The following is a 13,469-nucleotide window of genomic DNA, read 5'->3' as shown; positions in this document are numbered from 1 at the left end:
CACAGGTAAGTGTCTGATAGGAATTTGGCTGTGGTCGGGAGCTAAGAAGAGGGATAACTGCCTGAAGTTAGCAAAGTTTATAAGCAGTCACCAGGCAAAAATTAAAGGACAAATTTCAGAGAGCTCGAGGGCTATTTGGGTAAAATATGGGGAATTGGTTGGGATTGTAAGAGCTTATACTGCCACCTAGTGGCATTTCCATGGAAATGCAGTTGCTTTACAAAGTAAAAGATGAGAGCAGGTTTAAAAAGTGTGGCGGTAATAGCCAGTTGGTGTGCACACAGTTAAACACTGACTAATCTGTTAAGCGATGTACAACAAATAACACCTAGACGCTAAAGATATCTGTTTGAAACAAGTTGACAGGTGTAGTGTCCGTCCAGGCAATTTTTCCTTAAGGGACTTTATTGCAGTGTGGTTTCCACGAGGTTGAGGGAAGTGCCCAAGTAAGAAATGGCTTAGTAGGCTAATCAGTACGGATGCTCTGGCAGTAAGCTTACATTCTTCTATTGTTTCCCTAAATTTGCTCCAATACTGTGCACTGCTTTTATCACATCTGTCTGTCTTAGTATTTTTGTTGATCTATTCCTTCTTTTATAGTCTTCTAAGAGTGACACTTGTCTTAATTGCTTTATAGTTTTCTCTCTTCGATACTTCCGTGATGGTATTCAGTTTCTCCCCTTCCTGTCCCTCACTACCCTGTGTTCTTGTGGTAGAACTTTCAGTTATTCATTTAGCTGCACAGTAATATATCCTGCTTACTTCTGTTATATTGCATGGATCTCTATGGACACTGCTGTTTACTGCATTCATTTGTTTTTTCAAACTTCTGACTTTTTCGGTTTTATTGGCCTTGTGCAGTCTATTTCTCTCATTGATCTTAATATATCTGTCCATGTATATTAAATCAAGCAACTGTTTTCTTAGCTCATTTTCTTCCAAACTGAGGGTACATCCCTTGTTTTCTGTTTCCTGTGGACATTCTGTAGAAAGTTCTATAGCATCTTCCTGTGGATATCATTATGTAGCTGCAGAAGCTAGAAGGCTTTCTCATTTATTTCAGTGTATTATTGCTGAACAATTGCCATTTGCTACCATAGCTAGCTTTAGGCATTGGCAAACCCTGCGGTCACTGGGGGCCTCCTGTACTTGGGGGTGCCCCCCAAACACAATGGGTTATCTTATCCTGATATTTTCTAACATGTCTGTCAAACCATCAAAAGCTAGTACAGCAATCTTTTATACTTAGTAAACCAGGTGGGTAATAACTCTTATTTATTATTTATATTTCCTTTAAAATTCAAAGGTATTTCTGGTTATTTACAGTGTTTTGTCAAGTAACAGGCATCACAATTCCATTAAATATTTTACCACCGATATAGTGCACCTGGCTTTGTTAAACCATGCTGTTGCATATTTTCTCCACTAAAACTAACTACATAGCCATCTTTATGTCCCTGCAATACCTGTGGCTGCAGGGGCCCCCCCTTAAACATCCTTGACTGTATGGAGGCCCCACAAAAGCTGCTGCTGTTTGGGGAAAAATGAAGAAGAAAAAAATATTGTTCATTTCCTGATTATGCTCTTTAGCCTAAACAGGGCTGTGATATGACCCTGTTAGGATAAAGCTGGTAATGAACATGAACAAGGTATGCACTTGAGGCTCGATCAGCAGCCCAGAGTGACTTACCTCAGTTCAACCCTTGGATTTTAAGAAGAGCTGATGCTTCTAATCTTCAGGGATAGTTTTGTCTTTCAGGGAGTTTTATAAATACTGTCAGAAATACTACAACTCTCAACTTCTTCGCGTATGAATTCAGTGCAGTGCCAAAAATAATAGCAGAATAAAGTCTCAGAATCAGAAACCCATTTTAAATATTACTGTAATTCACATAAAAAGTTAATAGAATAACACCTTTTGCATCAACATGTATTTTTGGATATTAAGTGTAAAACTCCGATGTCTGGCTTTATTGACTATTTGTAATCCTGAATGATTTACCAGTAAGTCAAACTTTTTACAGAGGAGAAAGCAAAAGTATAAGCAAAACCAGGGATGTCTGTGAAATCAGGGACAGTGACAGTGTATTGCTATTTGCTAAAATAAGTGCAAAACTAGTACTACTATGGCTTATGCGTGTGTATGTGTTACCGATTTCTATCTGTGCACACATCAGTAATTCCAGGGCACATACGTTATTCTTCTGGATGTCAGTAAAAAAATATGTAACAAGTAATTATATTCCAAAGGTAAGCCATAAAATATATCACAAAACAATTCAGACACTTAGTCTGGTGGCCCTCACTCCCCAGACTGTGTAAATGGATACAGGAGGCTCCCTTAATCATCTTTGACTCTGGCGGGGCCCCAACAAAAGCTGTTTCTGGTTGAGCAAAAATAGGGAGAAAAAAATGTATCCATTTTCTGATTATGCTGTTTAACCTGAATAGTACTATGATATGACTCTTAATAAAGCTGATAGGATAATAGCTTAGGATAATAGCCTCTGTTTTCAACTGCACACATTCTAAAACCTTCCTTCTCAAATGTGTGTACAGAAAGCTGCTGTAGGTTATGGGGAACTGGAGATTGTGTGGTTATTACTTTAATTTTCATCACAGTCAAACCTTAGAGGTGTGCACATGAGGTCGTTATAGTTTTGTTTGAACTGAGGACAGTGTGGTCATTGTTTTTTACTTTCCTCACAGACCGAGAGGTGTACAAAGAAGGTTACTATAGCTCGTGGAGGAGTGGTGTACTGTCTAGAAGCAGCAAATTAAAGTATATTACTGTAGTCATTTTTTCACTTTCCTCACAATCACATATCAGGCAGATATACAGGTGGCTGCTTTTGTGAGGTAGGGGTGAGGAGGCATGCTATGTATATGTATATCAGCAGTCACTTGGAATTCATGACTGTGGCCATTTAAACTTGTGCTTTCATCCCAGTCTTAACACCAGAAGGATACATAGGCAGTGACTGTCTCTTGTGGGGGATTAGGGAGACTGGCAGTATTCCCAGATAAGACCTATGTATTCCTACAACAACTGGCTTTTTAATTTATTGTGAGCTACTATTTTGTCAGCTTCGAACATTAAGCCTTTGGCACAACTTATGTCTTCCTTGAATGAAAAAAAAAGGCTGAAATTCTTTTCTTTCTCATGATTTTTGTTTAAGCTATCATTGGATTAAAAGGCTAAGAAAATGCTCTAAAATGCATTCCAGACCATAAACCTGTGGCTTCTTGGACCCTGGCTTGTTTGATTTATTTCCTAAATGATTATTACTCTGGTCTTGGTCAGGAAATGTGTGTTGAAAGGATGCGAGGAAAAGTAAAGCTGAACAACTACAGTGAATGCCTTCCCTTAATCATAATTTCTGTTAAAGCCTTGACTGAATGAAAAGGTTGGGGGATAAAACTTTAAAATGCACTTCGGAGCATATGGAAAGTTATGACTTCTTGAAAAAGCTGAAGAGTAAGGCAAAATGTGAGAAGGGGAAGAAAAAAAGAATGTGTATGGTATGGGGAGCCCAAGAAGGGGGCAGAGGGGAGGACTCTAGTGTGTGTGTGTGTGTGTGTGTGGGGGGGGGGGTGTTGAAACAGTATCAGTTAAGTTCAGACCTGTACATACAGTAGTTGTAATGTATTATCGTTGCAACTAAATGCCAGTAACTGTAAGTCTCCCTTTGTGAGACACACCAACATAGTGTGGTGTACAGGCCTGTTGTAATATAAGAGCATTGTAGCTACAGGTCAGTCTGTGCATACTACTCCTAAAAGTTTGCGGCATGAACTTAAAAGGTTGCTTAGGAGAGGTGACAGTGGCAGGGTGATACTTAGACTGGAAGTGCCTCTGGGACCTCCATGATATTTGCTGGGGTCCTCAAAATGCTAACACCAGCCCTGTTTGCTATATAGTGCTAATTAGATTTTGTTGCCAGTAATGATATAATATGTAACATTTGTATTTTTAACAGAAAGTAAATGGGAAGTGACTTACAGCTGAGCTTTTTGGTTGATGAACAGAGTAAGTGAACAACAGTATGTGTTTAGGAGCAGATTATATAATTTAAAAATACTTGTATATAATGCAAGTAATTGTCTGTATATTACAAAAGTAGTATTAAACTGTTCTTTGCTGTTATACTTGTACACAATTCATGTAATTAGGTCTTAAAGTAGTATAAAATTTAACGGTTATTTACTCTGATTACAACTTTGTTGTTACCTTTTCCCATAGTGTAAAATTGGCTCTGTAGTCCCTTGTTACTCTTTGCTTGTTTGCAGCAAAATGCTCACCATTGTATGGTTGTCACTGAGCACACAAATTCAGATTTCTTCTATTAACACACAGCAAGTTACCTTAAAGGCCTGTACTGCATCCTGTCTGTCACCTTGCATAGGCTGACGAGAGAGAGCCTTGAGAAGTTAAAACTGTGGTGTGTGTGTGTGTGTGTGTGTGTGTGTGTGTGTGTGTGTGTGTGTGTGTGTGATGCTATCTCATTCCAGTGTAATGTTTTGGAGCCCAGCTGAAAGTTTTATACCACACAAAAGCAATAGCAGTTGCGCTTACGATGATGCATAGTTTTTATTTATGGAATATAATTTTTCTAGCAGGTGAGATTGATTTGGTCACAGGATGATTACTATGTTTTTAGCAGATTTTATGCATACTCAACAATATGTTTGAGCACCCATGTTCTAAGTAATATTATCTTGAAGCAGAAGAACCTCTGATGTTTGTAAGCATAGAAGAGTCATAGCTACACCATTGCCTACTTGGACCACCACACGGCAGTACTGCACATTTGTGAGACATTTCCTTTAAGTTTAGCTTAAGCCATTTGGTTAGCATAACCGAGATCAAAGAACGTGGTTTGTATCCCACCAGTTCAGCCATCCACCTTAAGGAGCACGGCTTTATCTATGGGTATTTGAATAGAAACATTAATTTGCCTGTGTAGTAATTTTGTAAAGTACGTTCTTCAGAAGTGCACTGTTTTCTGCCTTACTTTCAGAATAGCAGAGCCTTTCCATTGTCTGTTCTTAGGGGAGAGGAGTGCATTTAATATTTAGGAGGAAGGCAAAGTTCCCACAGTTGATATACATAATACTTAAGCATTTTATAGGTTCATAGGTAAGTACTAGGATAGCTGCCCTTCCAGGCCATTTTAAACTTAGACAGTTTCCCTTTTTCTGCTCAAATTAACCCATTTGGTTAGAGACTGGCCTTACTCATCCCATGGTTGATAATTATATATTACCCTAATGACAATAACTATGATCATACCATAGATAATCTGAGGGGGCCAGTGCATGGGATAAAGCATTTAGGATCTGCCTCTGCCCATTAGTAGAACAAGGGCAGCCCTGGGGTAAATTTTCTGTTTCCCATGCATAGATTCAAGTTGAGCTTGAATATGGACAGGGATAAACTTTGTTTTATGAGAAGGGGAATCTGTTCCAGAGCAGCAGTATCCTGTGTGAGATATAGCTGTCCCTCCAAACCATTCTGCTGATGTTGCAGAAGAGGTTTAGATCCCTAAACACATCTGATACCATCTGACTTGCTCATGTGCAGTAAATTCATCAGTATTGTATCAGAGGATGCCTCTTATGCCAGACTCAGATCACCTCTTAGCAGTCCGTTGGATACTGAGTTTAGTGATGGGGCTTTGAGTTGGTTCATGTTGTTTAGGCCTTGTATCCTTTTAGTAAGGTATCTCTGTAGGCATTCCAGTTGTTACATGTGCCTGGACAGATACATGCCAAAGGGGGCATTATATTCAATGATTGGCCTGATAAGGGTTGAATAAAGTTGGACAGTGACATAGATCTAGGCGCAATTCCTTTGTTTATAAGCTGTGCAGTATAGAAGACCTTTCTTACAGCAGTGGGCACATGTTAAGCAAAAGTTAGGTAACTGTCCACATAAGTTCCCAAATCCCAAACAAATGGATCAGTTCTTAGTTGTACAAGTAGGTTCTGAGGGTAAGCATTTGAAGTACTATCATCAGCTTAAAATTCAGAAGAATCATAGCCTGCACCACTGGCATAGAGGGATAAAGTCTTAACTCTGGCCTAGACACCCCATGTTCAAGTAGCTGCTTGGAATGCTTAACAATGCAGGAAGGATGGGTAAGCTCTACATCTGGGGGACAAGTGGGGAAAATCCACATAAATTGACTTCCATAGTGGAGACCAAGAAAACAGTTGTGTAGTGCCCCCTATGGAGGAGAAAGGCCCATCCATGTGGCATGTGCTCCTAGTAAAAGTGAGGGTCAATGCAAAACTGATGCTATTTGCATGCTCCATCTGTGGGTTATCACTGGACAGATGCTTGGTGGTATGGCTAAAAAAAAAATCCTGAACCACACATGAAGACTGCAAAGTGATGGGCCCTCCCAGCTGACCCATATTCCCAGTGATAGGGTGGTTATGGACTGACTGGCCAAGAGGGACCTGATGATTGGCAGGAAACAGGTGCAAAGTGGAATAAAAAAGTCAGAATCTTAAAAGCTGACTCTTTGTTTGCATTTGTTGTTGTTACTTCTGACTGCCTTTGCCAGATTAACATGAAAGACCCATTAGCAAAAGTAGTTTGAGATGATATACTACATATAAGGACTAAATTGCAGAGGAATAATTATAATTTTGCATTTAATTTGCTGTTTGCCAGGCACTTCTGCCTCGAGTAATTAATGGGGTAAAAGTAACTGCTCTCCGAAGAGATTCCATGATTTGCGCTGACTGAGTCATATGCAAGTCCCTTCTTAGCTTTTTCCTCAGAGAGGAGTTTGTGGATGGCATAATTGCAGTATGGCTATGAGCTTTAAATGCTTCTTACATAGAACTGTGGTGAAAAGATACAAAAAGAAAAACAAACAGTTTTATATCTTGATAATTAGTGCTATTTTTTTAATAGTTTTGCATCAAAATGCCATGGTAGGAGTAGCCATAGTGTGATAGTATTTTGTTTTTAAACCAAGGTGTTTTTCTTCCCCTAGTGAATTGTGTCCCTGCAGTGTGTAATTGACTTGCCTTTTGTTTTCCTTCAGTCTCGTCTCTCCACTGACTCAGGGTTGGCAGTTCTTTGAATTGCTGTTTTCTCTCAGTGTATCTAGATAGAGTTGGTATATTTTTTTCACTGATTCCCTAAGATTTTAACTGCAAGTAACTAAGCAGATTTTTATGGTCTTTCCTTGTTTCAGCAAGAAATAGACTAGTTTTCTTACTTCTGTCAAATAGTGGAATGATTAAGTTGCAGGCATTGCCTTACCTGTTGGTGCCAAGTTTCCTTTTATCCTGTTTGTTTATCCATTTATCAATGAAGAATAATTCTTACAAACACTTTGCTGCTTAGGTAATGTGGTGTGTCAGATAATGTAATGAATTCTGAAACCCTAAATAGTACAAGATTTCACAGGCAGTCGAAACAGTGTAGAGAGAGAGAGACTGCACAATTAGATCAGATGGGGATGGAAGTGGCACACTTAAAGCATGTTTTTTATTTTGTGGGGCCTTGTTAGTTTAAAGGGGAGAATAAACATTTGCATGTTTTCTTCTTCTTTTTTTTTTTTAACAGGAAGTATGGTTTTTGAGGAAATGTTGATTTGTGAATGTTTTTCATTTATCTTTGACAGTACCATCTTGTGTAACCTTGGATGAGAAGACTGCACAGCGAAACCTTAAATTAACAGATGATCGGACCGGTGTAGAGCTCAGCTATGTAAAACAACAGGTCCCTGACCTTCCTGAAAGGTTTTACCCTTGCATCTGTGTGCTTGGGTCCCAGGGATACACTTCGGGAAAGCACTACTGGGAGGTAGAAGTGGGAAGTAAGAATGAATGGACAATAGGTGTGGCCAAAGAGTCTGTAAGTCGTAAAGGAGATGTTACCATATCAACAGACACCGGTTACTGGGCCATATGGCTAAGAAATGGAAAAGAATATGGTGCTCTTGAGTCTGAACTTGTACCTCTCCATTTGAAAATTAAGCCTGAAAGGATTGGTGTATATGTAGACTATGAGGGAGGACAGGTTTCTTTTTACAATGCCAATAACAGTTCCCATATCTATACATTTACTAGCACTTTCAGGGAGAAGCTGTACCCAGTTTTAAGTCCTGGTGTCCATGCAAAGGGCACACCTTCTCAATGTCTGAAGTTTTGTCACTTCAACCTATAAGCTTTGTACAGTGGAGAAGCATTTATGTTTGTAGGTAAATAAATTAGTTCTAGGGTAACTGCTCTTGTGAGTCATTTTAAGCCTAGCCAACTACCACCAGTTACCACCTATCCTTTTCACAGGGGAGTCCTAATATGGACATTTGTGTCCTATGGGAAAATGACAAATGGAAAATATACTTTAGCTGAAGAAATAATTTCAAATTTTTCCACAAAAAGTTATAATACTACATCTGAAAGACATTAGTGTGATACAAAACAATAGGAACAACTAGAATTTTACAGCTGTGATGTGTTGTTTTATTTGCTTAACTGCTGAGATCTATTGTTTTGGTAATAAAACGAAAATGTGTTTTGCACTAGCTGTGAGATATGAGCTATCCTGCAAAATTTTGCTTTCCTTATGAAATTGTCACGCTTTGGACATCTGAAAAGGTGTTAACTCTTAAGAATAATTGATTCAGTATAACACAGCAGAAAAGTTAAAAAGTACAGTCACTGACATTTAAAGTGCCAGTCTTAACTTTGTTATCTTGATATTTACAAATGTATAGCAATAAAAGGTGCTTTGTGAGAGTAAATGCCTGATCAAATTATATTTCACAATGAAACTTTGTTTAAATGAAGTGTTTCTTGCATACCGTATTCACAGTAAATATGAGACTGATTTTAAATTACATTTTTTAAATTGTACAGATTTTTTTCAATGTATTTCTTCTGTCAAGTTGCCTTTTTAGCTGTTTATATATGTACTGATTTGGCTGTTCAAATAAAAAAATATATGTAGCTGACTGTACATATGGACTTTTACTAATTATTTGAATTTTTTCTGACAATGTGTAGGTCTCATTGACTGATTGATCTGTATATTAATGACATGGTTATAGTAAATGTGTGCAAATGTAGAGGTGTGGCAAGTGCCTAAAAGAGTCCGAAATCTGGCAATATTTCATTTCCACTCTAATAAACAATTTCTATTGTATTCAGTATTTCATGTGCCTTTTTCCAACATGTTTTGTTATTTTGTCTCCAGTTTGGTTTTCCATAATATCTGTTTGGAATTTGTGGAATACTGCTTTTTTAGACAGTTTTCCTTACCTGTACATTCATCATAGTAAAGGCACACCTGACTTTATGAAACTTTACCAGCCATCAGCTGTATAGTATAGTAGCAGTCACCGATAGTGTCAGTCTTTAACTTATTTTTAATCTTATCTTGATATTTATATTTGTGAACTTTAAAAAAGGTGCTGTTCCTTTGTATTAGCTCCTGGTCTGCACCTGTCTTCTGCATACTGAAAATGCAATAGCAGTACTGTAGTGGAAGAAATGGTGAACTCCTCTGTTGTTTTTTTTTTTTTTTTTTTTTTTTTTTTTTTAAGTAGAACATAAGGTAACCCCCCCACTCCCAGCAATTCTGGCCTCAGATGAATGGCTAGTATCTCAACCCATTACACAGCAGCAGAATTAATGTGTTCAAAGTGCTGACATTTCCAATAGAAATGTATTTTTGTGGCAGCCGTTAAGTGCTAGTAGATTATTATTAGCGTTTCTAGTGACAGGGTCATACCCGCAGCATTTGGTACTTGGGCAGAATCGTGACTTAAGCAGGTATATATGCATTACAACCTAGCAAATTTACATTAAATCACAGCTCTTTTCAGTAATTCGCATGAATCTTCCCCCAAACCTATAACTTCTGCTTAACTTCTTCCGTTTGGCCCATGTGTTCCCTAGTAGGGGCAAGAGCCAGATTCATTCTCAGGATGGGTGAGAGGTTTGCAGACGAGTTGTTTCTGGCCTGGGGTATAGTCTCATCAACCAATTTGTTCACAAAGGCGTAGAGTTAGGAGTTTGGTATCAGCCAGAGTTTGAGTTCTATCAGACAGGCTCTGAACATTCCCTCATTGTGGCTGGTGACACTACTGTTCATACTTGTTGCACTTGGAGTCTCCTAAGGGTGGACCTTAGCCCATCTCCTGGCCACATCCCAGTTTTGTGGCTTCAGCCATCTATACCTTAGCTGCTACCTTCTATTAAGACTTATGACTGAAGTCATTGGTGCAGTGGGCAAACACCTGCCCTTCATTGCTGCAGCTCTCCTGCACCCATACCGCTAATTGAGCCCAGCTGTTTTGGATGTTTGTCAGGCCTGTGTTCCTCTGTGCCATGGGGCCCTGGTTAATACTAGTTTGTTTTGATGACTCCTCACCTGCCTGCAGGAATTAATGCCCTGTTCATTATACTGAAGTCTTCCCTGACTGTGAGAATATAGCAAATCTTCAAGTGTACTTGTGCCTGCTTTGTATATAGTTCATTCAGTTAGGACATCAACTACAGAGTAATTATAGTTAATATGCAGGCTGTTACTAACCAATATGGGAGCATTCATAAGTCCATTGTTCATGTTATTGGTTAAAAGTGGTTAGGAAGAACTGTCTCCCTTTATAACAAGACTGGTTAAATTTTCAAAAATTCCCACAGCATCGTAATGTGTTTGAAATGGTGTTGTCAGTGGTGCAATAGGTAGAATAACCCATTCACTTTTGTTGCAGGAGGCTGTGGGTTTTATTCACACATAAGGTAGAGGGATTGCAGACAGGGCAGAGCAGCATAAGGGGATGCTGCAGTCTGGACTACGGTGTCCTTCCGCTGAGACATTAAACTGAGTTCCCATTAGTTTGAGTTGGTGGTACCTCTGATGGATGTAAAACATCCCATGACACCTGTTGAAAAGAATGGGGGTCCTTTAATTATATAAATATTTACATATTTACAAATTTATACAATCATTTAAAGTCATCTTTAATTTTATTTAGATTTATTTTTAAGTATTCCCACAAGAAAGGCATGGATCACTACAGGAAAGCCTTGGCGTTGGATTCTAAACTAACGCACAGTTGTGTGTTTTCTACACTAATGGACATGATACTAAGAAACGGTTTTGTGTTTGAAGGAAATACTTCAAACATACAAAAAGAGTGTCCATGGTGGTCCCCTCTGCCCTGGTATTTGCCAACATGGTGTTATGGCTATGGGGGACGAGATTTATTTTCAATACAAGTTAATACTAATTCTACTTAATATTATGGATACCTGGATGATATGCATATTTTATGGGATGACGATTTACAAAAAATCCCAGACTTCATAGTATAGATAAACAGTACCACCACTTTTCTGTCTTTTACAGATGAGACTGACATAGCGTTAACTATTTGGACATACATTTATACAGAAATTTTCAAGACAAGTGTTTTGAATCCTCCATTTACAAGAAACCAGCCTACTTCAACATTTTTATCCATTTTGACAGTAACTATCCTATATGGCAGAAAAGGAACTTAGTTAAGCAGCAGATGATCAGAATATCAAGACTTCCTACAGACGATGCACACTTTCTTAAAGAACTAGATATCTTGACGGGAACATTCAAGCAAAGGAGCTATCTCATTCACTTGTTAAATGAACAGGGGACTATGGTTTTAAGGGACAGGTGTACTCACTGTCGCCCTCTGCTTTGTCACCCTGACTTTCAGTTTAGAACAAAAAGAAAATGACCTTGATAAGGTTTGACATGTACCCTTACTTTTGATCACAATGCTTCTGCCACTAGAACTATAATAGAGAAAAACTGGGGTGGTGTTTTTGGAGCTTTTGGGTTGGTCAGCAAGCTAGGTACACTTCCCAAAATAGTTTATAAAACATGAAAACTTTATTTGAAAACATTAGTAAAGGAAAAAAAGTGGATCCTGTAGGGAATGTAAATTTATCTATGAAACCACCAATATTACAACAGGGAATTTCAATAAAGTGTTTCCCATACCAGGGACATCTGATTGCTATACTAAGGAGGTTCTCTGTGTGGCAAACTGCTTGTTGTGTCCTGCCTTTTATATAGGCAAAATGGAAAATTAGCTTAAGAAAAGAATATACCAACATGCCTATGCTATTAAAAGGAAGGACGACACCAAATGCTTTATAAAGGCATACAATTACTTGTCAGAATTTCAAAAAGTTTGTTTTTTGTGTTATTAAAAAGGTAGTAACTAACGGGTCTATATCAGAAGCACAAAAAGACTAAACCGCGAATGCTGACATGAGCGAAAATGCCGGGAATCGAAAGTGTGGTTGTGGGGTCGTGTTACAGTGAGGAATGGGATAATTGCCCTTTCCTCACTGTAGTGCGACCTCGGAGTTAGAATATATAGTTAGCGGGGGTGTGAGGGACACAGCCCCCCACAATAGCAAGTTTGTTTACCATCATTTTTGCTCATGTGAGCGTTCGTACTTTAGTGTTTTCATGCTTATAATATAGACCCATAACTAACAACAGGGGAGGGAATTGGTCTTCTTATTTGGAGTATAGAGAAACCTATACAGCTTATTAAACGCCGCGCAGTGTCCAGGAATCAATAATAGAATGTCCATTAGCAGCGTGTTAGCACTGAAACCTGACAAAATATGAGAATTTTATATGAGTTACTTCTTGTGTACTTTTTGGCATATGTTATTACACCATTTGGAGTATAAATCTAATAAGTTTTATATTAGCTGGTTCCTTTGTGGAATATTTTATGTGCGATATATTTTTCAAAAAAGTTTTCTAAAATCTTAAAATGTTCAGTGTTCTGAAGTTTTCAAACTTAAGTTTATATTTATTCAGGTTTCTTTATCGGGTACCATTGCTTAATAAATAATGGATTTGGATTGATTTATTTAGTTGATAAGAGATGCTGATTGGTTGAGTTATACTATTTAAAGTTGGGTTTTTATGGAGTCCTGTTTTATTGAATAAAGGAATGAAAGTGCTCCTCAGTCCAATGTGTATTTCTTCTTCAGCAGCGGTTCCTTGTTCTGTACGTTGTGGTTATATTAAGAACTTTGGTTTTAGTATATTAAACATAATTTCATTAATTCTTTCATTCCATAATGCCCATACTATGTAAAACCTGTTTGTCCAAGTCCTCTTTAAGTTTTTTGTTTATATGCTCATAATGTCCATATTCAATCATATCTGTATTTATATTCTCATTATTCTTGACATTTTCAAAAAATTGCTCTGCATAATTTATTCCAGAGTTTTGTTTTTTTCTCTCTCTCTCATATTTTTGAAAAACATGTTCTGTTGTTTCTTCTTCCCCACAATATAAAGTTCATGGAATCCGATGCATTATGTCTATATTGGCATGAAACTTGCAGATAACATTATAATATGCTAATGTACGACAAGAAACTCAGAATGCATCAGTGCACAATGGAGTACCACATTTCTAATG

The 13,469-nt window shown here is 38.0% G+C and overlaps 1 protein-coding gene across 2 annotated transcripts in view; it reads left to right on the top strand.

Annotated features, from left to right (window-relative positions):
• LOC122813701 (nuclear factor 7, ovary-like) overlaps positions 1 to 9,172 on the top strand; it is a 181,163-nt gene extending 171,991 nt beyond the window's left edge. For both annotated transcript variants that reach the window (XM_044086154.1, XM_044086155.1), the window contains exon 6: positions 7,647 to 9,172. In XM_044086154.1, coding sequence (XP_043942089.1) covers positions 7,647 to 8,191 — 545 coding nt within the window. In that variant the 3' untranslated portion in view covers positions 8,192 to 9,172. The remainder of the gene's footprint in view (positions 1 to 7,646) is intronic.
• Positions 9,173 to 13,469: the final 4,297 nt, after the last annotated feature.

The sequence above is a fragment of the Protopterus annectens genome, chromosome 10.part0 (genome assembly GCF_019279795.1).
Source record: "Protopterus annectens isolate FY-2018-M chromosome 10.part0, PAN1.0, whole genome shotgun sequence".
Classification (NCBI taxonomy): Eukaryota; Metazoa; Chordata; order Ceratodontiformes; family Protopteridae; genus Protopterus; species Protopterus annectens.
The sequence above is the reverse complement of the archived record's forward strand: the minus strand, read 5'-3'. Positions and strand labels throughout refer to the sequence as shown.